This window comes from Haliotis asinina, chromosome 4 (assembly GCF_037392515.1).
Source record: "Haliotis asinina isolate JCU_RB_2024 chromosome 4, JCU_Hal_asi_v2, whole genome shotgun sequence".
Taxonomy (NCBI): Eukaryota; Metazoa; Mollusca; class Gastropoda; order Lepetellida; family Haliotidae; genus Haliotis; species Haliotis asinina.
Genome location: NC_090283.1, coordinates 46,538,473 through 46,565,901, shown reverse-complemented (window position 1 = coordinate 46,565,901; position 27,429 = coordinate 46,538,473). Strand labels below are relative to the sequence as shown.

The window sequence follows — 27,429 nt, the reverse complement described above, 5'->3', positions numbered from 1 at the left end:
TTTTTGTACATTTTCCAGTCCTATAAATAAACTTAAAGGGGATGACAACCTTTATTGGCATGAGTATATGTTGAGGTTTAAACAAGTACTCTCAATTTACGTACTCCGTAAGTTATGCCTGAAATCCAGACCTTCAGAAAGGAAACGTAACGTGCAGCTCTAAGGAGATAATGGGATGTTACTTTTGCCTTTCAGAAATGATTTAATTTAAGGCTGCATTGCGTGGGAGCCTGTTGAATTGCATTATATTAATATGGTTGTGGGTATAGTTTAGTTATTCGCTGGAGCGTTTTTCTGAAAAACCTTTGTGTGGATCGATTGTCATCAAATCAGCTCATGATACATCATCATGGACAATTAGTAATTTATATTTGTTAATATTACAGATAATGTTGGTTATGGCAAAGGTAATTTTGAAACAGGAATACACTTAACTTGAAAAAATATTGTTATCTAGATCAGCGATATTATTTGAGTGAGTAAATTGTTGGTCTATGAATATAAAATGGAAATGAGAGAGTGTTATCCGAAATATACTAGTAACATGAATAAATTCCAGGAATATCAGTATTACTAACATCACTCATGAAAAAACTTAAATGTATTACTCGAAATGATCAAATTGTACAAGTGATCAAACACATGTAGTACACTTTCATCTTGTTTGGACAGTATAATTACAAGATAGTGAAATAAAGAAAGACAGTGAATATAACCATGGACTAACAAATGTATTTTCAGGGCGAGGTCAGCCATTTGATTTCAGATATAGTCAACACATTCCTCATATCTCATGCTCTCGGGAACTGTAACGCTACGTTCTGAAAAGTAATTGGGCATTCCCTCTTGACACGCTGAGGTGATGTCAACGTCACTGGAACGTGTCTCCTTTAGCAACATTTGCCTGTACATTGATTTTTATATGCACATATATAAATGAGTGAGTTTAGTTTTACGCCGCACTCAGCAATATTCCAGCTATATGGCGGCGGTTGCACTAATATATAAAAAGGCCTCTATGTGCATTAAGATGTAAATATACTGCATGTCGTTGATTGTAACCCACATCATGAGTAATGTATCAAATGTATTATCGAATTCTATCACACGTAACCATTTTTTTCAGACTCTGTCACAAAGTATTGAAGACCCATCCCTTCTTAAACCAGAAATCACTGTCATTACGGCATATTTTAATATCGGCTCCTTCGCCAAAGGCACCAAGTCTAACGTGTACACACCAAGCCGTTATATGAACTGGATGAAGGTGTTTGGCCGAATCAGGAACAACCTTGTAGCATATACGGATTCCAAAGATGTCTTTGATTTACTGACGAGCCTCAGACGTAGGTTCCCGAGCAACATGACAAAGGTATTCCTCATAAGGAGGGCCGATCTGTGGTCCTTCTCTTTGTCGAAAGAAATTCGAAATATTTACAGGCAGCCTAACTATCCACAACACTATCCAAACACAGTAAATGAGAACTACTCCTGCGCAATGCATGCAAAGTTTGAGCTAGTTAACAGAGTCTTAGTTGAAGAACTGTTTCCTACCGAATATTTTTGTTGGTTGGACATTGGACTCTTTCGTGCTCTTGTTGATGATAACTCGATGTTCAAGCTTCAAATACCAAACCAGTGGGACAAACGGAAAGTCGCCTATAGCAAAGTGTATGGTTTTAACGATAAAGCAACAACAGAAAGTGTAATGAAAGGAAATCAGGTGTGGGTAGGTGGTGCCATGTTTCTGGGAACTCCTCAAGTGTTGCACAATTATACTGAAGACTACATGAATACAGTGAAGATGTTGTTAAGACGACATTTAATGAACACCGATCAGCAGGTCATATATTCAATGTACCTTCCATCGTCCGAATTGAAGCCTCGGGTACAAATCCAGCTATTTTCCCAAACGAAAAGCCGTTATAATCCGTGGTTCTACCTTGGTTACTTGTGCCGGGAGACATGGCAGAGAGCTCAAAATGATGCACGCAAGAATAGTTAATCGACTTCCGGAACTGGAGAATAAATTAGAAAATTAGGTTCCAAGGTCAAATTACTACGCCACGTCTTGAGTGAGTGAATTATAATTTTACATCGCATCGGCAACATTACAACCATACAGCGATGAAAACAAGGTAATCAATCTAAAATATCAGCCGACAAAGGGCAGTAAAACTAACTAGATTATCACAGATATATTGATGTTAAAACTAGTCATGAAATCTAAAATATTTTAACTAGAGAGGACAATACAGTGTATAAAAACTGGCTATAGATCGCCTGTCACGACTCTGCGACACGCAACATCGCCATTGCAAGAATGCATGCTGGAGATTACCAATCTTCTGTTGCCAAGCGTGGGTATGTATGAGCAAAGTATCATGGCTTTCAAACTAAACTGGCTGGCAAAAGAAAGTATAGGTTTTTAATAATATTACATTTTGTACATTTGTGACAACATGTGATGAGAGTTTGTATAATAATGACTGCCTAAGTTCCCATTTATGGTTTCCATTGCCAAAACGCAACTTTTGGTCGTTATTCTGGAAATATTCAAGAAAATGGTAAAACACGTACAGAAGTCCAATTTCATGAAATGCTCGTGCAGGAGTTCAGTATAAATTGACTTCTCCGATGCTGCAATATCACAGCAACTGATAAACACAAAAAGGATGCCACATTTGACCCAGGAAGAAAGAGAGCGAGCGGTTGGAATGGCACAGATGGGAGCAACACATGTGCAAATTGCGAGGACTTTCCATTGCTCACCCCATGACAGTGTCCAGGCTTCTACAACGTCACCGGCAGACTGGTACAACTCGAGACAGGCCCCGTAGTGGCAGACCACGTATAACAACGCCCCAAGAAGATCGCTATATTCGGACAATTCATCTCAGAAACAGATTTGTAACAGCAACAGCAGAAACAGCACTTGGTCACCGCATTAGTCGACGCACAGTGTCAAGGAGATTGCGTGAAGCAGGAATTCGTGCTTACCGGCCCTTCCGTGGCATGACATTAACCCCTCAACATCGGCGTAACAGGCTTCAGTGGGCACGACGAGTATACAGATGGCAAGTCCGTAACTGGAGAAGGGTTCTGTTCACAGATGAAAGTAGTTTCAGCTTGTATCGCAACGATGGTAGAGAACGTGTATACAGACGTCGTGGTGAGCGGCTAGCACGTCCATGCATCCGGGAAGTTCATCCTTACGGTGGTGGTGGTGTCATGGTATGGGGTGACATTTGTGGGGAGATCAAAACACCTTTGGTCATAATAAATGGAAACCTGAATGCTCATCGGTATATTCAAGAAGTTCTTCAGCCCGTTGTACTGCCATTTTTACAAACTCAACCACAGGGCATTATTTTCCAACATGATAATGCGAGACCTCACACTGCAAGAGTAACACACAACTTTCTGCAGCAAAATAACGTTCATGTTTTACCCTGGCCTGCCTGCTCACCGGATATGAATCATATTGAACACTTGTGGGACCACTTGGACAGACAAATTAGACTTCGGAGACCTGTTCCACATGATCGTCAAGAGTTGCAACGCGCACTTACAGAAGAATGGCAACGGATACCTAATGACGTCATCAGACGATTGACTACGTCAATGAGGAGACGTATCCGAGCCTGTATTGACGTGGCAGGAGGTCATACACATTACTGACAGTGACCATGCTTCATTGTAGTGTGCTACTGACATTTGGTGCAACGAGAGATTTGGTGCAACGAGAGATTTTAACAAAATGTGCTAATTCAACCCTTGTGTGTTTACTGGGCCATTATGGTATAAATGCAAACATAAAAGTTTTCTGTTTTATGTTGAGAATATCATTAATCATCACTGAATCCGATAAAATAATATAAACTGAACTATTTTCGTTTGTCTTTGTTTTATGGGTTGTGAAAGTGTACCTATACTTTCTTTTGCCCGCCAGTTTATCACATATCTCTGAAATTCTACTTCTATCAGAACAATACAATATACAAACGGACTATAGATTAGCTATCTAATAGATGTAAGGCAAAGGCCAGATTTGTGGGTGCCACCTTCTTTTTTGTGAATAACACAAAGTTTCGGAGTACTCTCGTGTGTTCCCTTATTTGTTTCCATGAGTATATATAGACTAACAATAACAAATGATAGATTACACAATCCTGTCAACGGTAAAATAACTAGAATATCGGTGATCAGTAAAATAACTAGAAAATCACAGATATACATTAAAAACTAGTTATTAAATCTAAAACATCTTAGCTATAAGGGACAACAAAATATGAAAACAGGCTATAGATCGCCAACAACAGAAGGTGGATCACCATACTAGGGGACTTACAGTACCTTTGCTACCTGCATGGACCACAGTTGGATGTACTCTATCCCTTCAGCTGTAGGCGATTGTAGGAAAAGTCAGCCAAAAATAAAACAAGTAAAGAAAAAAAAATAAAGCCTGGTAAGTTTACGAGGACTTAAAAGTTTTGGGACTAACGTACACTCACAGGATGACAATAACTTTACAATACTCTAAGCCTCTTTAAGGGTACAGCCACTAACAACTCTAGTTAGTTATACATCTACCTACAAATCATATTACTTCAGATTTCAGCAATGAAATCAATTTCCTTTCAAAGACAAATACTTTAATGAGCACTGTGTTAAAAATATCCTTAACTGATTTTACAGTAAAATACTTATTCCTTATGATGGAGAATTTAACACAATCACGCAGGATATGCCTGACCGTGACTCAGTCATCACTAGGGATACAAAACGGAGGATCCTTATCTTTTAAGAGGTATGCATGAGTATATATTGCATGGCCAATACGACATCGTCGTAAAATGACCTCTCAGCTTGTTGACATAAAACAACTTAATGACTGTAGTAACAACAGCTCGGAAAGGGGCCATCCTTTTAGTTAGAAGGCCTACTAGTCAGAAGACCCGCTAATGAGAAAGCCCGTTAGTCAGAAGACCCGCTTGTGAGAAAGCCCGTTCGTCAGAAAGCCGGTTAGTCAGAAGACCCGCCAATGAGAAAGCCCGTTAGTCAGAAGACCCGCTAGTGAGAAAGCCGGTTAGTCAGAAGACCCGCTAGTGAAAAAGCCCGCTAGTGAGAAGACCCGCTGGTGAGAAAGCCCGTTAGTTAGTAAACATGTTTATGATTTTGAGAGAGACGAATGGAAGGTAAGTTTCAAGTATGATGCTTAAACATGTGTTTCACAAACAGAGCAACTGATTTAATAACATGTGGATCTTTAGACTGTAGTACGTGTGTCATGCTTTGTTCACATTGAGGCATGGCATTCAGCTACGGCAGGTACTTTTGGCGAATTTCATTATATATTATACACTGCATAAAACATGGTGTGCATCTTCAATCGCTCCAAACTAACAATTTATACAGATACAACTAGTTATACCATTGATCTTATTTCTCCGGAACGAAACAGGTTTAAAATTATGTAAGGATATTCTGAATTTACAAGCAACACTTGGAGGAGACTTATTCAGCTGCAAAATACAACATTCAGGCTCCTACACTGCTTTCAGCTTACAGCAGTGCCTTAAATAATACAAGTTACAAATCTTATTATGCCATGTTTGTTTGTACATGTCAGTTAATCTTTCTCTAAACTTCCGTGTAAACATAAGTGCATCATGAACTGTTTGTGTTATCCACACAAATGAAAAACCCGTTGTAAACGATATAGGTCTAATGTTGTACACCTGATTACGTTTTAATTAATTGTATAAGTAGTACATGGCATTGGTATGTAGATTCCTCGCACACGTGGACAACGATTGGGTGAGTGAGAAATTAAAACGTCGTTCAAGAAGAACAGTAAAACCAATAGTATATCACAGAAATCCATTTACGACTAGTAACTAGATCTAAAACAGTTTAACTAACAGGACAATACATTATAAAAGCCGGCCATAGATTGTCAACAACAGAAGGCAGATCACCATACTGAGGACCATGGGGACTTACAGTACATTTAATCTTCCTGCAAGGGCCCAAGCTGGATTTACTCCATCTCTTTACCTACTGGCACTTTAGACACATCTAGCTATACATTAAAATACACAAATGCTACGTTTTAAAACAGTGGAAAGTTTAAATTTACTTCCAATGTTTTGAAACTTACGTACCCTCGCAGGAGGACAATAATTTTACAGTGTTTTACCCACTTGAGCATCCAACCACTAGCACTCGGAGCTACTAATTCAAACTTCCCATAATAAAATATTTAACTATTTACAAATTAGATGGCAAACCTAATTCTTTTATAAATGCAATGATTATATGACCAACAATAGTGTTAAAAGTATCCTACTTAGTGAGTTAAAATGCTTCATCACAAAGGATACAAAACGGGGGAATTTTCGCCTTTCAATAAATATGGCCAATGCGACACCGCTGCTAGACCTCTTCATATCTTTACTGGTTACCCAAGAATGTGTAACCAATATGGGATTTTATTGCATGTAATTTACTGATACCTACCTGGGTGTCCCACTTCTTTTGCATAAGATCGCGGATGTAAGTTCTAATTTTTGGCTTTGTAATCTGAGTATGGAAAATGAGGTGGTGTTACAAATTTCTTGAGTGCTGCCATGGCAGCAAGATCGGCCACTGCATTAACAGCCAGGCCTACGCAGCTGGGTAACCAACAAAATATGATGTCGTATTGGCCAATAGCAAAATCATTATACAAGTCAATAATATCAATTAAAAGTGGATGTTTACATGATACGTTTTTAACCACCAGAAAGTAAAACAGAGTGTCTGAATAGATTAACACAGCTGCAGTTATCGTTCAATAGTATACATATTTTTACCACGACAAGAGATATTAAAATCACACACAAATAACGATCAATCAATTGAATCATTTAAAACTGTTTTAAAACTATTTATCTGTATACTAAAAGGGGTGACAGACAAAATACTGCCTTGCGGATCACCCTGATCCTGACTATAATGATCAGACAGGGTAGAACCCACGTGGACTTGAAACTGTCGTTTAAAAAAATGACTATAAATTGAGGCAAAGGGCCTCGCAATCCGAAGCCATCTAAATCTTTCAAAATGCCATATATATTTCCAGGTTGTGTCATATGCTTTTTGAAGATAAAAAATGATAATTACAGCGTTCTTAACAAATGATTATAAACGCAAATGATCTGCTTTTACGGAAACCACACAGTATGTCTGTTATAAAAGTTATGTTTTTCAAAGTCGATTATTCATCATGCGTTCCATGGTTGTGCACAGTTAGTTAGTGAAATCGGTCGATAGTTGGACGGATCCGTATGATCACGTCCAGGTTTGGGTATTGAAGCAACGAAAAAGGAAATTTATCTGACGTCGAAACATCATCAAAGGTGAGCGTCTCTTAACAGGGTTCTGGTAAGGGCTTCGGGACTTGATAATGCATGTTATAAGCTCCTGTAGCAGTATCATAAGCTGGATCAAGAGCAGTATGGAGTTCATGAATAGACAACGTTTCATTATAATCTTCCCCATTATCAGAATTGAAATTAATAGTTTTCTTTTCTTGTTTTTTATATTGCTGGAATTTTGGTACATAATTTGAGGAGGAAGAGTGTTTAGCAAGGGTTTCACCCAGTTTATAAGCAATATCTGATTTATCAGTAAGCAATTGATCTCCATGTTTAAGATGATGATGGACAGGAGATTTAGTACCTTTACCTTTGATTTTCTGGACCATGTTCCATACTTTTGACATAGGTGTCCGAGAATTTATTTTGGATACATAATTTTGCCAAGATTGGCGTTTGTTCTGTTTAAAAGTACGCCGTGCTTTAGCATTTAAAATCTTAAATTTATTTAAATTATGCACCATAGGATGGCGACGGAAATAATGTTCTGCTTTTTTCCTTGCCTTCCTAGCTTGTTTGCACTCATCGTTGAACCATGGTTTTCTTATGTATGGAACTACAGACGACTTTAGTATACACTCATCAGCTCATCAGAAAAACATTTAACAGCATCAGAAACGTCAATAAAACGTTCGGGTGTAAGTTTTTCAGCACACAGTGTTTCATATAAAGCCCAGTTAGCCTTTTTAAAATTTCGTCTTGATGATGGAGGAACATCGGATGGAGTTACAGCTTTTAATACAGTAGGAAAATGGTCACTTCCACATAGGTCATCGTGGACTGACCATTCGAATTCATTTAGTAGTTCTGAATTTGTCAATGACAAGTCAAGAGCAGATTAGGTCCCTGTACCAGGGTGTAAATATATGTTGGAAGCATCATTATAAATACATAAATCATTGTCAGAACAAAAGTCCTCCAACAATTTACCTTTAGTGTTTGTATTTACACTACCCCAGAGTGGGTTGTGCCCATTTAAATCTCCCATTATAATACAGGGCTTCGGGAGCTGATCTTATAGAGCTTGAAGGTCGGTTTTGGCAAACGCCGAAGACGGTGAAATATAAAGAGAGCTTAGCGTAAACGCTACATGTAAAGTAATTCTCACTGCAACAGCTTGCATATTAGTATTAAGTGAAACAGGGCTTTGAATAACGTTTTGTCTGACTAGAATGGATGATCCGCCAGTGGCTCTATCACCCGGAGGTGAAAAACAATATGCATTAAAATGACGAAGGTCAAATGTATGTTTGTTTTGAATATGTCTCTTGGAGACATAACGCTGAAGGTGTGAAATCTTGGACTAATAGCTGTAATTCATGTAAATTAGTCCTGAATCCTCTGCAGTTCCACTGTGCAATATTATTGGAATAAACTATCTTTTAGGGGGATTTATTGGGGATCTACCCCGCACTCTTTTAGCGGGCGACAAGCTATGTGCCCTAGAATGGACGTTTTCAGAAACGTCCATTTCTTCAAGAGACCCATATGTATTAAACAATTGAATTTTATTTTGTGACCCCTTAGGAGCTCTGTCACTTTGTTGTTTTGAAGCATCAGGCTTTGGCTTCGGTTTACTTTTCTCCGTTTGTTGACTATCAGCTGTTGATTAAGACTTTGAATGTGACTGAGATGATGGTGATTTGTGATCAGAAGAAGACTTTGAGGTACTAGGAAGTGATTCCTCAATCTGTGCTGATAAAGCTGGGTACAGAAGCTGTGGAGAATCGCAATTTACCCAAGTCAAGGTAGTTTGGCAGCCTGTGGATGATTTTGTTATTTTAGAGCGTGACTCCGATGTTGATTTTGTTACTGCAGCATAACTTTCTAGAAGATCAGATCTTTTTACCAGATTTTTGGCCTCAGAAAGAGATATTTTGAGTGAATTTGATTTTGTTTATTTCCATTTGCTCTTTCCAAACAGGACAGTGTTTAGAAAATGAGGAACGGTCGCCTGAGCAGTTGGTGCATTTTTGAAAGTCACTAGTACATATCTGCAGCATAACTTTCTAGAAGATCAGATCTTTTTACCAGATTTTTGGCCTCAGAAAAAGAGATATTTTGAGTGAATTTGAAATTGTTTATTTCCATTTGCTCTTTCCAAACAGGACAGTGTTTAGAAAATGAGGAATGGTCGCCTGAGCAGTTGGTGCATTTTTTAAAGTCACTAGTACAATCTTCTGTTGTGTGTATTTACACCATGGCCGTACATCTGATATTTAAAACATCTCAGCGGATTCGGAATGTACAGGTCAACCTTGATGTTGCAGTAACCAGCCTTCAGTGATTTTGTAGCTGTCGGAGATGAAAATGAGAACAGATAGGTATTGGTTGGAACACTTTCATTGTTTTTACGGATTGAAAAGCGTTTGATATCGAGCACACCTTGATCTTTCATTTCAGTCATGATGTCAAGTTCTGTCATGTCAGAAAAACAACCGATCACGGTCTCTGATGATCCCTTTGCTCGTGTTTAACGTCTTGTTAGCAGATACAGTAACCGGAATTCCAACAAACGATTCTACGCTCATCAAATTGACTGACTGTTGCCGTTTCCCGCACTCAATCTGCAGTGCACCTGAACGTAACCGTTTAATGTTCTTAACTTCCCCCTCAATACCTTTGGGAACTGCGAACGGATTCAATTTTAGAGGTGTTTTATCAACCGATTCAATCACAAGAAAGCGTGGCCCAAACTCATTTGTTCTGATCGTCATCTACATCATTTTCAAGAGGACGTTTGTGTGGGGATTTCATAAGCCATATTTACGGTTGAGATTTCATCATCCGAGCTCCCCACCCACCATCCACGGAGTATCACAAGGACAATGCTAAAAACAAGCGTATCTCCAGCTTGCAGCACCAAGGATACCCGGATGATATACTCCAGCAGAAAAATTAGAAGATTAATAATTCCGCCAGATTGGCCCATGAGCCACCGCCTTCAGGCATACGACTCTAGGTAAAAACAAACAACATTTCTAAGATCAAAACATTCGCCAAGTCTTTAGACATGTTATAATTTCGTAATTTTCTTACAACAGTAAACAAATGTAGCACAGGGCTTGGCGTGACCAGCCAATTGGTCGAACCGGGCCTATTCGACCACCCGTCTAGGCGAAGTCAGGGATAAAGTGGTGTATTGAGCAATAGGAACACGATTGCAGGCCCCTATTGCCCTCAACCACCAGGATCCCCTCCTCCGCCGACACAGGCCGCAACCCACGGCAAACGGGTTGGTGGACCAAATATCCCCCCGGGTCCACTACAGGGGTGTCGGCGAACTCTTGGCGTTACCCAGCACCCACCACGAGGAGGTGGCTCGCCACGGGTGCCTTAAAATTTGGAGGCGAGAAAGCGATATCACAAGATGAGAAGGCAATAACGCAAGACGAGAAAGCGATAGCGTGAGACGAGAAAGCGATAAAGCAGTAAAGTGATAAAACGGTGCGCGAAAGCAATCGAGCAAGAAAGTGATACAGCCAGTCGAGAAATTGATAAAGCGATGGAGTTATAAAGAAATAAAGCTAATGCACGGTAAAGCCATATTTATCTTAATTCTGTCCTGTCAGCGCATGTCGTCTTGCCTGCGTATGACTTAATCCAACAGGAAGCTGAATCACTATTTGTTTTAGTCGTATAGAATAGAATGGATATGCCTTAAAATTCTATGGCAATTTTGTAATTATTCTTTTAACTTGTCTAGCCAATAATCCAACAATAACTCCAGAAACCGAGAGTGTTTTTGTTGAAATAAATGAATGTTTTGAAAACCTGTGAAAAGTTTAGCAAGGCCTGGATTAATTCCTGGCTTGCATTTCTCTATTGTCATTTCCCTTGCTAAATGCCCCCATTGTTATCTCATCACTCATGCTTGGATGAACAATCCCTGGCTACCATTGGCCCGTCCACCCTACCAGTTTGGCGCTAATTAACTATCGGCTTCCCTTGTTATCTTATCACGGTTGTTTCAAATGTTCGTATAGTTTCTTCATGCACCTGATGGCGTAACATCGTGTTCCACAAATACAGTTTGAAGTATTCCTCTTTAGTTTATGCTTACTCGATTTTTTTATTCCCTGGGCTAAGTCAGGCTGGCTGACACATGTCATCGTAACCCCATCACACAGATTGATGCTCATGATGTTAATCACTGGATTGTCGCATCCAGACTCGATTATTTACAGACCGCCGCTAACCAGTGAATGTCATCTATTGCTGTAATTAGATTCGAATACTTTTGACATAAACTGACCAAATTATAAATACTACGATAATACAGGTAGATCATTACATATATTGAACGAGCTTCAAGTCCTCGCATGACGACGAAAATGTTGCAGACTTTAAAAAAGTTAATTGGATACACGCGTCACCAATCAGCTTATCAAAAGCTACGCGACCACGAGCAGCAGTACCCTTTGAGATATATACATGCAGGGGTTCAAATTTTTTTTTAAAAGCCACTTGCCACAGGGCAAGTGACTTCAAGAAAGTAACTTGCCCTGACTAATTTTCCACTTGCCCTGATTTTTATGACATAATTGTGATGATATTGTGAAAGAATAAATCAACATGGTATTTGATGTTATAGTTTACTGTTTGGACGTCTTTTTTCTCTCTTTACAGGTAATAATTGGCACTGTTTTTATACAGAACAGTCTCTGACTCTCATATTGTTGAAACGTAATTTAAATCAACACCAGTATGATTACTCTAAGGCTTTATGTATCTCTGGACTGGTGGCGGACTTGAAACAGTGTGGATATGGCAAAGATATGCCTGCTTGCTCGTGAAGACCATGCCCCTTGACATGTCTTGTACCTTTACAGCCTGTCGTCCACTCTTTGATTTCTGACCTGGGGTCGAAGTCTTTGAGGGACTTGGGCCCATGTGTCATAATTGTCAGGATATTGTTAAGGTTATCTTGACTGAGAACTGATCTGTGAGAGGATTTGACAAGATTCATAGATGAGAACAGCCTCTCACAAATTGCGGTGCAGGGGCTGATTGTAAACATAAGTTCAACAATTTTCAAGAAAACCTTGAAACACAGGGGTCTACTAAACAGCAGGTTTGAGTAGCAATCATACACTGTTTTTTTACAGTTCTTTAAGTATCCTTTAAGAGTGGTGAACTCTTCTTTGATTCTTGTCTTCTCCTCATCTGTGAATAGTGGATGGTAATGTTCAAGTAAGGCATCTATCTCCTCACACCCATACACTGAAAGACTGCACCTATCAGTGGGCCACTCTGTGTAGTCTAGTACTTTGAAGTATTTCAGTGGAGCTTGACTGAAACATTCAAACCTTTTGTCAATATATCTCACAATTCCATCAATGAGTGAATTGAAGAACATGTCCTGTTTGAAGTTTACATGTTTTGATTGTCCAATCAGTTGAATCACACCATCAAAAGTACCATCTTGGGGTGAGTAGAGATCCATGAAGGCTTTCAGGTTTTCTCCTGTTTCTGGCTGTACCTTTAGTTGGGTAAGTTTCAACATAACACCTTCAATTTCCTGGGACACTGTAGTGACAAGAAGGTCCTCCTTTTGGAACACAAGAGATACTTCAGTGAGTAAAGGGAGCACATCCAACAGAATAAACAAAGTCTTAATGAAAGTCACAGTTTTTATTTTTGCAAGCCAGCCCTTTGCTTTAGAGCTCTGTTCAGTTCGCCCAGTAGCAACAGTTTCAAAGTGTTGTATCACTGAATGAAGACTTGTCCTCAGAGCCCTTACAGCTCTCTCTTTGCTAGCCAACCATCTCACATTTTTCACATCACTCAAATGAACCAAATCTGTTTCAAAGATCTGAGAAATAGTTTTAAGTTCTCTTCTCATTTTGGGGCTATTATGGTAGAATTTAAATATCTGTTTCAATACCTCTTCTAAATTTTTCAATGGCAACAGGCCCTTTACTGCATCCAACACTGACAATTCCAGCTTGTGTGCTACACAATGAACAGGTACAACGTAAGGAGCTTCTCGTGTGATCTTTCCTGCAACTCCAGAACGGTTACCCATCATAACAGATGCACCATCAAAGTTTGCAGACACTAGTTTGGGCCCCTCACAGTCATGTGATACAAGCTTTACTAATATCATTCATTTCAAGAGCAGTTTTTATTCCATCCAACACCCCATCAGCAGTAGCATGATCTAGAGTTACAACTGCAGCATGGAATGAAACTGGAACACCATGGCTTACATAACGAATAAACACAGTTTCCTGTTCAAGAATTGCCGAGTCAGTACTCCCATTACTAAGAATGGATGCATAGTTTGCTTCATTAATATCTGATTGGAAGTCTTTTTTCAAACTATGTGAAATTGCTTGAATAAACTTGCTCGCACCATCAATGTTTCTGTAATTACGCCCTATGTCCACACCAACCCTGTCAAGCAAGTCTAAGTGCATTGCAAAATCACTTAGTGGTTTTCCTTTGCTGGCAATGAGAAATGCTGTCACAAACAGTTTCTCAATTTGATCGTAATTCTTCTTGTCCATTTTTTAAAAACACTTCAAAAGTTTCCCGTCTCTCTCTACTTTATCGCAGCTTGCCCCAACCTACAAATCACCGGTTTCACCGCTATGAATATAATATGACAAACACTCGGCATGAACGGCTGAACTGTCATGGATTTTCAGATATTCTACTCTGAATTTTGAACACCCACTGACAAAAGTGTTCTTTACCCCATGTCTCGTGGATACAGACGGAAATCGCGCACAATATTCACAAGTCATAATGTCTTTTTCTTCGTTGTAAAGTAACCACGGCCATTTTGAACACCAAGACTTCTGAAACTGTCTACACCGTTTCTCGTTGTCGTACTTTTTATCTTTAGATTGTTTGGTGCAAACCTCGGCTTCGGTGTCATCACCCAAGGCCTTCCTTTTCACCCCTGTGTCCGATTGTAAAAAACTGTCCATCAGTTCCTGTGACATGTTTTTTTTTCCCCATAAAACATGAAGAGGCAGTCGTCTGCTATTCAGCCGCGGTCTGACAGTTCACTCAAACGTGCCTGCCGGCTCTCTTGTCAGTTATTTATAAAAATGCTCGCTTCGGTTTCCAATAGCTTTACTGCGATCGGGGAGGGATAAATAGCAAAGAAAGATAACTCTAGTTTATTATCATTGCGAAAGTTCCCTCATTTTGCTCTCGTATCGTCTCACATTTACCTGTTGGAACCGTAAGCATTGCAGTAATTATCAGGTAGCCCACAGGCAAGTAAGATATCATTATTTATACGCCCGAAATGAAATCTGCCTTGTCCCGGGCGTCGGGCGATGGGATTTTTGAACCCCTGTACATGTATACAGAAATAGGTAAAACAGTGTATTTATAAGTTAGGACGCTGTCAGATATGGCAAACGGAATGTTTTACACATCAACTTTCGACATATAAACACCATTCAAACTGTCTCAATAATATATTCATAACGTACTGTAAGTGGTGATATGTATGATATCAGATAACCGTGATACAGAGCGAAGTTAATGGTTCCACTTTGTTGGATTATTGATATGAGCGACATAAATCGATCGAATCTCACTCACTTAAGCGTTTCCTGCAGTATTGTACAGGACGTGCTTGACAACAGTGTCTACACCAAAACGTTGCTTATATTATAACAAAGAAGCTGCATATCAATAGAACTGTCCCCACTGTTCAGCACACCAGCTGCAAAATGCCTCTCGAAGTTCGCTATGGTTAGTTACACCGGCGTTTAACAGCGTAGGGTATACTGTACATTTTCAGCTTTGACGTTGGACTGCATCCTTTTGCCTAGGTTAGACCACTGATTGTGGAATGGCTCTGTTTCTACAGTTAGGTACCAATTTAAGGTGCTTTACTGTGAAGAGCGCCTCTTCGTTCATTGGGTAGGGGCGATTTGGGTTCATAAAGGTGAACATCACCAGTTAATACATTTTATCCTCTTGAAGAAATCAAAGAAAGTACAGCTGTAATTTTTGATAGCCATGAAAAACATAAATGGTTCCAGCATATTTTATTGTTGCTAAGAACGACGTAAATCGCATCTCACGCCCTTAAAGGGGGGTGTTGCAATGATTTTATTTTAGGATGAATGTTTGGATGTGGTTGAATACACCGTTTCAGGTTGCACTTGTGCTATCACAAAGTCTTATTTGTCATTACCCCTCTCCCCACTTACAATAATTGGCTGATGTAATTATGTTGGTTAAGACAATTCCAGTTCAGTGATGGCATAAAACATGTAATTCCTTCAGTCACTTCACAAAACGAATATTTCCGGTGTTTCATATTCAAATAGTATGCCAAAGGAAAGTCTACATATATCTTAAATTTATCTAAACGTCAAGTCAAACAATGCCACAAAAACATTACTAAGAATAAAGATTTTATGGATATCAACTTATTTATTATTAGAACACAACGTTTCGGAGTTAATGCTTACTCCTTCATCATGTACAGGCAAAACAATAACAAAGTAGCAAGTGGAATGAATTAACGAAAGCTGGAAGCCAGTATAAAAAAGCACTGATAGGAAGCCGACAGTTATGATAACAATGATGGAAGCCAATGGTAATGCATTACAGATGATAGGATATGCATACATAACACAGATAGGGGGTAAGGACGATTTACGTGATTGGGGAAAAGGATGGAAGCCAATGGTGATACATTACGCATGATTGGATGGTGTTTACATAACACATGATTGGGGATTAAGGATGATGTACATGATTTACATGAGGGTTCATGATGTACAAACACAAGTTGATAAGGATGTACACGGGTAGATTGGCTATACATGAATTACTGAATTGTGGGTAATATCGCTTTCTCGCACAATGATATTGCTTTATCGCTTCCAAAATTTAAGGCGAAAAAGCGATGGCCCAAATCAGCCATAGGATCCCGTCCTCCACTGACACAGGGGCGCAACCCACGGCCAACAGGTAACTCAATGTGGTCGCCTCTTACAATCAGCACTGGGGCGCTGTCGGGTTCACACGGGAGAAGAGCACTTAGCTTTATCCAGTGCCCACGACGAGGAGGTGGCACTTCACCCGTGCCGAAACGATTAGGGTGTGACTTTGTTTGCCACAAATGGAATTTTGGAGAGGCTCCAGCGCTGTTCTGACGGTACACAGACATTACTTTCAGAACATGTCCCAGACCTTACATGCAGTACTTCACCATACATGGCATGCACAGAAAAAGGGTCCTTTCCTTGGCTACAGCCCTCTTGACGGGGAAACACTGGGTCACTATCGGCAAGTGCTGAAGAGAGAGATACGCCCAATATCAGGTCACAGATGGAACAGGAACAAGGCGGTGTGTGACTTTGAGCTGACCGTAATCACTGCTGTGGAAACCGAGCTGCCAAGGACCCAAATTGCTGAATTGCTGGCTGTTTCTTCCATTTCTGTCAGTCTTTGTGAAGGCGTTTGAGCAAATTAAGGCTGGCTGTACCTTATCAGACAGATGAACGCATTCGAAAGTGCATCCGAAGATAACTCTCTTTCGGACACTTGCCTGTAGCCACTATGTGACATAACTTTCATCGGGTTTGTGCAACGAGTCCCATTCGTTCTGTATCTGAAAATGAACTGTTTTGATAGCCAGTTCCTTCCACTGGAGAGACAGTGACACTCGGATCACACGCATTTGACGTTCACGCTCATTTTAATTTCATTTAGGTCTCCATGCTGGGTGGAATCGGAGAGTTGCAGTGAAGCAACCATCGTCGTGGACATTTCTTTGCCACTAGAAAGACCCTCGGGCGAACGTAGAGGTTGCAGTGGAAGCTGCTGACAGAGGGGGCCGAGATCCTCCACGCAAGCGTAAATGACGTCATCTTGAGTCCCGGATTCAACGACTAAAGGGGGACTACCGACCTGAAGCAAATCTGACCAGGGTCCGGTTGTTTAACGTACCGTTAAACACTAACGACCCGTTATATAGCTAATGGAAATTTAGTTAATAGTATATCAAAATTGGGTTGCTGGAAGGTCTTTTTAACAGGCCGTTAACTAATGGTTTGTGTTACTGATGTGTTACTGCAGGGTCCCTTATAATGAGTGAGTGAGTTAAAAGTCACTCTGGCAATATTTCAGTCATATCGACTGAAACAGTATAGAATCATATTTTTATTTCATGAAATCTGTCGCCAAGGGAACTGAAAACTATCATGTGGCATTTAGAGATAAAAAGCTATTACGTAGCTTAAAATTATATGACAACATAAAATGGGTTATAGATCGACAACAGCTGAAACTAGGTCACTATGAACTTTCAGTACTTCTGCAACCTGCATGGACTCAAGCTGGTGTAGACAATAGCAAATTCAATGACTCTCCGCTCGACAACGCAATCGTGCGACATGCCGAATTGGGAAAGAACAACACCAGCTGCTGGATTGGCAATACGTACGGACAATGGCGGCTTACTCACTGTTTTAATAATTAAGTTGCTGAGTTATCAACAGTAGTTGCTAAAATCACATAAACAAATTTGAAAACGATTCATGTAGTATCGACATTTCTGTAATGCTTTGTTTAACAACAGAACAGGTTGGAAATCGAAAATGAGTCAGCCACTAACGTCAATATCTATACAAACGTATGAGCTTACGCGTTCGGCTTGAAATGAAATTTAAAAACTATCAATTCAGTCTAACATTCGTCTAACTACGTTTACCTCCTAAACTGTTTTGAAAATATCTGTATTCTATCTAAAATATCAATAATATTTGAAATATAACTGTAAATAATTTTAAAACAAATTAGAAACTTGAATTACTGATAGCTAAAAATGTTATAGAGATGTCAGGAACATATTGCGTGATATGTCTAAATGTTTTAAGATATCTGTAAAACAGCTACAGTGTATATAAACGTATTAGAAGTTAATTCCAGATATCTTAAAATCGACCCAAGACAGCTTCAACGCGATTTGAGATATCGTTTATTTCAATACATATATACCTTCAAGTCTTGCTATTATTGATGTATCAAATAAAATTATAGATAGCTTTAATACGTTTGAAGAGTTCTTGAAATCATTTGTTCATATTTATAAAGCAATTAGAAAGAGAATGGCAAACGAAATATTCCTCAAAACGCAGAAAAGATTTACAGGTTTCTTTACGTACATCCGGAAACATATCCATAAATACGTCCGATTTGGACAATGGCGGGTGACATAAATCATTTTCAGATTCTGACCCGTGAAGGTGAGTGAGTGAGTTAAAATTTTACATCGCATCGGCAATATTACAGCCATATAGCGATGAAAACAAGGTAATCAATCTAAAACATCCCTCGACAAAGGACAGTAAAACTACCTAGATTATCACAGATATATTGACGTTAAAACTAGTCATGAAATCTAAAATATTTTAACTAGAGAGGACGATACAATGTATAAAACAGGCTATAGTTCGCCAACAACTGAAGGTAGATCACCATACTAGGGACCATGGGGACTTTTGCTACCTGCATGGATCCTAGCTGGATTTATATCATCAGCTGCAGGCAATGAAGTGAATTTTAGCCAAAATTAAAATGACTGGGATACTACAATTAAAATAGACGGTAAAATGAAATTATCTTTGAATGCCTTGGGACTTATGTACCTTCTCAGGAGGACAATAATTTTACACTACTTCAACCCCCTTGAAGGTACAGTCACTACCAATCTCAGTTACTAATCCAAATTACCACTCATAAAATATTTATCTATTTACAAATCTGACAACAAATTCAATTCTTTCAAAAATGCGATAATTAAACGATAACTAACATTACTAAAAAGATCCTTCATAGTTCGTGTTTGAAAATAATTGTCCCTTGTGATGGAATATTCAACACAGTCAAGCAGGACATGCTTGACCGTGATTATTTCATCACAAGGGATACAGAACGGAGGATCCTCACCTTTCAATAGGTATTCATGGGTATACCTTGTATGGCCAATGCGACATCGTCGCATGATTACCTCTTCAAATCTGGACTGACAACCCAAGTGGGTATAACCAACATAAGGTTTTATTTCATGTAATTTATTGATACCTACTTGGGTGTCCCACTTCCTTTGCATCAGATGACGGACATACGATCTAATCATAGCTCTATAATTAGTGTATGGAATATGAAGTGGTGTCACGGATTTGTTTAATGCTGCCTTAGCAGCAAGATCGGCCATGGTTTTACTAGAAATGCCAACGTGGCTGGGCAACCAACAAAAGACGATGTCGTATTGGCCAGTAGCAAGATCATTATGTAACTCAATAATTTCTATTAAAAGTGGATGTTTACATGATAAATTTTTAATTGCCTGAAGACATGAAAGAGAGTCAGAAAATATTATATATTGTTTATGCTTAGGATGTCTTTGAATATATTTAAGGGCTGAGAGTATTGCGTTTGTTTCTGCTGTAAATATAGAACTATTATCCGGTAATCTAGAAGATATTGTTCTGGATCCAATGACAGTGGCACAAGCCACTGCGCCACCATCCTTGGATCCATCAGTAAATAATGATTTGTATGCATTGTATTTATTTTTTAATTGATTGTATTCTTGTTTACATTGTAATTCATTAGTTTGCGAGTTGTCAGTGTTAAGTCAACTTGTGGCCTTACTAGTTGCCAAGGAGGAGAAGAAAGAAGGCGGAAAAGAGCTATATTTTCCACTTCAATGCCGGCAGCAGAAATGAGTGATTGAATTCTGAGCCCCAGAGGTGGAGCAAGAGAAGACTTTTTGTTATACAGATCGTCATAAAGAGGAGTAAACACACAATTATAAGCAGGGCTGGACTCATTGGAATATAGTTTTGTGACATATTGTAATGATAATTTGATACGGCGCTGTTTTAGGGATGGCTCATCAGCCTCGACATAAAGACTGTCAACAGAAGTACGGAAAGATCCAAGACACAATCTCGGACCCTGATGGTGAATAGAATCAAGTACTTGGAGTAGTGCTCTGTATAATTGGAGGAGGGTCTTCTGAACCCCTCCCCATTTAGAACTGGCAACAACTTTGAGTAAATTTAGAGCCTTCAGGCATTTATTTTTCAAGTACTTTATGTGAGGTAAAAACGTCAGGTGATGATAAAAAAATTATACCTAAGAACTTAGCTTCTTTAACAACTTTTATAGGAGTGCCATCTAGAACTAAATCTGGATCCTTGTGAGGCTTTTATTTCCTACAGAAGCGTATACATTTTGTTTTAATCTTCGAAAATTTAAATCCGCTTTCTAACGACCACTTATGAATTCTATTTAAACATAATTGTAACTGTCTTTCGATAGTATTCATATTTTTTCCACGACATGAAATGTTAAAATCATCCACAAAAAGAGATCCATCAATGGAATCATTTAAAACCTTAGAAAGACTATTGATTTTTACACTGAACAATGTGACAGATAAAATGCTGCCTTGTGGGACACCCTGATCCTGATTATAATGATCAGACAGGGTAGATCCCACTCGGACTTGAAACTGTGTGTCATTTAAAAACCTGGATATGAACTGAGGCAAACGGCCACGTAATCCAAAATCATGTAAATCTTTTAAAATTCCGAGTTTCCATCTAGTGTATGCCTTTTCTAAGTCAAAGAATATGAATACTGCATGTTGATTTTGAATCATTGCATTTTTTACGAATCATTCTATTCGAACTAAATGGTCAATAGTACTTCGATTTTTCCGAAATCCACACTGAATATTTGTGATTAAATTATTAGATTCTAAGTACCATGTCAGTCTATTGTTGACCATGCGTTCCATGGTTTTGCAAACGCAGCTGGTTAATGAAATAGGTCTATAATTTGAGAGTCAGTATGGTCACGTCCAGGTTTAGGTATGGGCACAACTATTGCTTCACGCCATGAGGAGTTACCAGGCGTCCAGATTTCATCAAAGATTGCAAGAAGAGTTTCCAAACATGCTTCTGGTAAGTGTTTCAGGAGTTGATAATGGATATTATCCGCTCCCATAGCAGTATCATGAGCTTGACCAAGTGCAGTATGAAGTTCGTGGATGGAAAACAACTCATTGTAATCTTCTCCATTATCTGAAGTAAAGCTGATATTTTTCTTTTCTTGTTCTTTTTGATACCTTATAAATTTAGGATCGTAATTAGATGTGGAAGAATGTGTAGCTAGAGTTTCCCCAAGTTTATTTGCAATATCGTATGTATCTGTTAAAAGGTGATCCCCATCTTTAAGGTGCTGGACACTAGATTTAGACCCTTTGCCCTTTATCTTCTGAATCATATTCCAGACTTTGGATATAGGCGTTCGTGAATTTATTCTGGAGACAAACTTGCGCCATGATTGGCGTTTGTGTTGTTTTAATGTACGCCTTGCATTTAAAATTTTAAAGGTATTAAAATTATGTACCATAGGATGGCGACGGAAATAACGCTCGGCCTTTTTCCTTGCTTGTTTGCAATCATTGTCAAACCATGGTTTACGAATGTGAGGGTTTGCAGAGGACCTAGGAATACATGCATCAGATATGTCATGTAGTACATCAGAGAAACGTTTTATCGGATCGGAAACATTACGTAGAAGAGCATGCGTTAATTTGGTTTTTTTTATGTTTCTTTTTCAAGCAAGGACCAGTTCGCCTTTGAAAAATCCCATCGTGTTGAAGGACGGTTATCAGCTGGTACAACAGAGCGTAATACAGTCACTGCCACAGAGGTCATCATGGACTGACCATTCGAATTCAGAAAGTAGAGTGGAATCAGAAACAGATAGGTCAAGAGACGAATAGGTTCCTGTCCCTGGTTGCAAATAGGTTTTAGAATTGTCATTGAAAATGCATAAATCATTCTGTGAAATGAATTCTTCCAATGTCTTCCCTTTATTGTTTGTATTAGCACTGCCCCAGAGCGGGTTATGTCCATTAAGGTCGCCCATAATGATACACGGCTTAGGAAGTTGATCATACAGAGCCTGAAGATCGGTTTGATGGAGATTAGAAGATGGTGGAATATAAAGAGGACACAAAGTAAAGACAATGTGTAATGTTATACGCACAGCAACAGCTTGCAGTGGAGTATTTAGTGGAACTCGGCTCTGGATGACACCTTGTTTCACGAAGACTGATGAGCCTCCAGTTGTTTTAACACCTGGAGGCGAAAAGAAATGATATGAATTATACTGCCGAACATCCAAGTGATCGGTATTCTTCAGATACGTTTCTTGGAGACAAAATGCTGATGGATTTATGTCTTGTATTAATAACTGTAAGTCATTTAGAATATTCCTAAGTCCTCTACAGTTCCATTGAATAATGTTACAGGAGCTATTCATGGTGGCTCGATTGGTGATCTAGACCGGGGTGGGGGTCAACTCCCATGCACTTGAGGTGAAGGGAGAGCCTCCATATCAAGAAGCCCATATGAGTTATGGACCTCAACTGGGGATGAGGAAGAAGGAACCTTCAAATTTTGTAGGCCCCTGGAACGTCTCATCTGTTTCTTCTCCTTTTGTGTTAATTGGACATTATCCTGAATAAGTTCACTTTCAATTTCTGGTTTTATGTCAGATTGAGTCATCTTGGTCTGTGAAGCTGAAGTAAGACAATGTGAAGCATAGTGACTGTGAGTAGTATCACCAAATGTAAGCTGCTCGTCTTTCACCCATGATATGGTTGTTTGACATCATCAGACGAAACACAATCTACATGTCTCCTTTTGTAGTTTTTTGATGAACCAGATTGTGCGTGTTTTGCCATGATGGTAGAATAGGATTCAATACCCATGCTCCCCACCCGTCATCGAGTGTCAGCAAGGACGGTGATGCAGGGGAAGCCAGCCTGCAACGCCAGGGTTACAAAGGTGTCATACTCCAGAATACATAGACATGAAAAGCCATGATATCTTAAAGACAAAGTGTCAGACTGGTTCAATCCATGACACAGTTCTTAAGAACACGTAATTCAGAGGTCTATATAACCAGATTGGCCCACGAGCCACCGCCTTCTGGCATAGGACTCTAGGCAACGAGACAATGATAATTTGTGTATTGAAATTTTCATATAACCAAGAACAAATAGTATAAAAGGTGCAATTATGACAATCACTAAGCACAGGGCTTGTCGTGACCAGCCGATTGATTGAATCGGGCCCATTCAACCTCCCGTCTAGGTGAAGTCAGGGCCAACGTGGTGTGTGAGGCAACAGGAACACGATTACAGGCTCCTATTGCCCTCAACCACCAGGATCCCTTCCTCCACCGACACAGGGCCGCAACCCACGGCAAACGGGTTGGTGGACCAAATATCCCCCCGGTCCACAACGGGGGTGTCGGCGAGCTCTTAGAGTTACCCAGCAACCACCACGAGGATTGCCGACCCGTGAAGGCTTGGGGTAGAATAGGACGTCAGCAACCCATTCTTGGCATAATGGCGACTATGCCTGTCGTAAAGGGGTCGGGTGGTCAGGCTAGCTGACTTGCTTGCCGCATGTCATCGGTTCACAACTGCGCAGATTGAAGCCCATGCTGTTGATCACTGGATTGTCTGGTCTAGACGCAATTATTTACAGACCGCCGCCATATAGTTGGAATAATGCTGTTTGCGACGTAAAACTAAACTCACTCGCTCAATTTTCAGATTCTCGTGGCCTATTACCATTCGTATTTTCTTGAGAGATTGAGAAACATTTGACAAGCGTTTTTCTTCTGAAAAATTTATATCGATGCTTTCCCAGAGAAGCCCCTGTACATAAATGTAGCTGTCATATACATGTATAATGACAATATAGTTAGATAATTATTACATGCCGGAAACCTCTTCAGTTCTTGTATTAACGACTCGTGAAAGTCTAGGCGTAGAGTAGGCCTTCAGCAACCCATGCTTGCCATAAAAGGCGACTATGCTTATCGTAAGAGGCGACTAAGGGGATCGGGTGGTTGACACATGTCATCGGTTCTCCATTGCACAGATCGATGCTCGTAATCAGATGATCAGACTTCGTAACTGCAAAGTTACTACATTTAATGAATGAATTTGCGTAACAAGCTATATTTTGCATAAAATAGAGAGCAGATATCAAAGTCGTAGGGTTAAATTAACACAGAAAACACATGTATTGTACTGAAGACAAGTAAAACCTTGACATCAATATTTCTGCAGAATATAGTGACCAAGTAACATTCTACTATGACTCAAGAAAATACTGGATTCTGGTTATTTAGGAAAGTCAGACGGCATTAATTCTGGATTGACGCTATCTGATTTTAGGCCGTTTCACCACGCATTAACAAGTCTTATTGTGAGAACTACTTCCGTTTGACCACAATGATGGCGGGTCATAACAACAACTCCATGGCTTTGACGCTGATTCGGGAATTACAAAATACACAGCACTTAACATAAACAACATCTAACACATAAATTAGAGTGCCTCGCCAAAATACACCCCTATCTATACAAACCTGTGCAGCAACACGTTAGCAAACATTTACCTACCTTGAATATGGTATATTTGTTTCCATTTAGAATGCGAAATTCGCAAGATAACCGTCTGGTGAAACACCGAATTTATTCTACTCATACTGCATCAAGTCACATTGATATATGTGTAAAAAACTGAACCACCACCAGTTCTGTTCAGCTATCCTCCCAGCAAAGCAGTCACTGTTATCTGTTATGTTCGTACACTCTGAGAAAAGCTTGGCCTCAATCCATCCCCAAATGATGAAACAAAGTTTCAAGGAATCCCAAGTTAGTCGGATGTACATACATTTTGACAAAACGGCACTGTCACTCTTTTGCCGCATGCCGGGGTGGAGGCAAGTACATGAATAAGCACAATTGACACTCGCCGAGCGTAAAAATCAAGTTTTTGAAGAGTTACAGGTCGTAGCTCTATCAGAAAAGGATCTTTTCTTCGATTATGGGGTGTGCTGATTCGACATCCAGTCAAGTATTTTCCACTTTCACGTCAAATTCGAACTTTCGCAAAATGTAAACATTGTCATTTCAAACCGTTGTGAAACTCTACTTCCACGAAAATATGTAGGTCAGACGATTCCATTATTGTTTGACCAAGGGGGTAGAGTATCACGGCAAACAAAACAATAGGCTGGTGTCAGTCGTGTAGAGTTGGGATTTTAAAAGCAAGCTCTTAGGCATTACGTTATGACATTGGATAAACAGTTGTTCGTTTACTATAGACAGAATATTTTGTATGTTGAATTGTTTAAAAAATACGAAAGGCACCAACCACTCCATTCACAGACGAGTTTAACTCGCCGCTCATCCCTTTCCGGATCACACAGTGTCTTCCGCAGAGCGAGGAAGTTCGATTTTAAATGGGCCATGGTAGAAAGGAGATAAACCTACTGTGTTTGAAAATAAGAGACACGCTGTACTGAATTGACGGCGAGTAAATATTACACCTGAAACCTCATGCTGCGCGTTCGGTTCCAACTGGAATTTAGTCGCCATCAATACTGTACAGCATGTCTCTGAACTATATTGTCCCATCTATTTTACCTAAATATTAAGGTAGTAGCTTACTTTGTGCAAGCGTTTCTAATATTCTCGTGAGATAAGTGAAAATGAGTAAATATCATGGTTTTTTCCATGAATGTAATTTTAGTCACACCTCTTTACTAATTATTTTAAAGAATATTTGTACACAAAAATCATTTCTACTACTTTTATTACATATTAACATTTTATGTGCCTGCAATATATTAGCATATCATAACAATTACTTCATTGTTCCCTCTTAATGTCATTCCCTTCGAAACTTTATGTCTCTAGCAAGTATCATTAATTTTTCTAAATGTTTACTAACCCATGGTTAAAAAAAACACAAAATTCCATTTACTGAAATTTTGCAGAGATCAACTGACCGAAAAAACGTCTCTAAAAGTTATGGGGAAGATGATTCCATTAGGTCCAGGTACGAGCTGAAATGGGGTTTAACATCACACTAAAAATATTTTGCTCTTAGGACAACATACATGTGTGTTGCATGGCAGTTTGTACTAGTCCATACTTGCCATGCAGCAGGTAAGCATGAATACACATTATACTCCAAGCTGACCAGTCCTTGTTGCACTCTGTTCGGCAACCACTTTTCATGAGATTATCATTATTATTTTATGCATCAGTGAATTTAAAATTTAACAAATTTTCTTTACTAATGATGTCATATGGAGGCCGCTAACCAGGGTACCACACCCTAAGTGTTCAGCCGTCACATGGGCATCCAAGGTTAATCACAGTATTACGTAAATGAGTTCTCATCAGCCAACCAATTTTAACCTGGGTCAGGCCTTGGTCAACACAGATTCACCAGTATAACATGCTTAAAGTCATTTTCCTCACCCCTCAGGGTCTCTCAGCAATGTTACACAAAATTGAATTCATCTACCCATTTTTTTGCTTTTATGCTGGGGTATACGGTCTAACCCTCATCTCTCCATGTACCCCATCTGTATGTAACCATTTTACTTCCAGAGCATAACTTGAAAACCATTCAATACTTTTCCAGTAAACTTGATACATATATCAAACACACCTTCTAGAGGTGTCTTTTGCTATTTATATATTTTTCTGAATTGGAGGCATATGTTATCTTCTTATTTTTATCTATTTTAACTGACTTTCAGTATACACTGACACCACTAAGACATTAGGAGTACCTGCTCATCCAGGGTAAAGGTCTGTCTCCATGCGGCCAACGTCGCACTGAATTTGCCCTGCTAGACTTTGACCAGATATTTAATAAATTGAAAGTTGTTCAGTTATATAATATTACATCTCACCATTGTCAAATCCATCGAGCCATGCAAAAGCTCACGTATAAGATTTTTTTCCGAATTTATTGTACATTACTACTAAAGATTTACTGAATATTTTCTTCATATCCACATCAGCTAGCGCGCCATGGCCCTGTAATTCTCCCCATATTAATGGTGCAATAACGTTTTGTGTAATTTTACTTATATCTCTTTCTTTCCCACCCTTTGA

General features: G+C 39.3%; 2 protein-coding genes across 2 annotated transcripts in view; one reads left to right on the top strand and one right to left on the bottom strand.

Moving 5' to 3' along the window:
• Nucleotides 1–3,887, top strand: part of LOC137282522 (uncharacterized) — a 32,626-nt gene extending 28,739 nt beyond the window's left edge. The window contains exon 4 of the mRNA XM_067814278.1: nt 1,127–3,887. Coding sequence (XP_067670379.1) covers nt 1,127–2,005 — 879 coding nt within the window. The 3' untranslated portion in view covers nt 2,006–3,887. The remainder of the gene's footprint in view (nt 1–1,126) is intronic.
• An 8,245-nt stretch (nt 3,888–12,132) lies between these two features.
• Nucleotides 12,133–13,933, bottom strand: LOC137280971 (zinc finger protein 862-like). Its single transcript, XM_067812143.1, has 2 exons — nt 13,820–13,933; nt 12,133–12,972 (listed from the first exon to the last, which is right to left on the bottom strand). Exons 1-2 carry the CDS (start codon nt 13,931–13,933, stop codon nt 12,133–12,135), a joined length of 954 nt encoding a protein of 317 aa, XP_067668244.1.
• Between the last annotated feature and the right edge of the window lie 13,496 nt (nt 13,934–27,429).

Coding starts and splice junctions, on each gene's coding strand:
- LOC137280971 (XM_067812143.1), bottom strand. CDS start 13,933: ATGGACAAGAAGAATTACGATCAAATTGAGAAACTGTTTGTGACAGCA. Junction 12,973..13,819: donor ACTTAGACTTGCTTGACAGG/GTTGGTGTGGAC, acceptor GTGTTCCAAAAG/GAGGACCTTCTTGTCACTAC.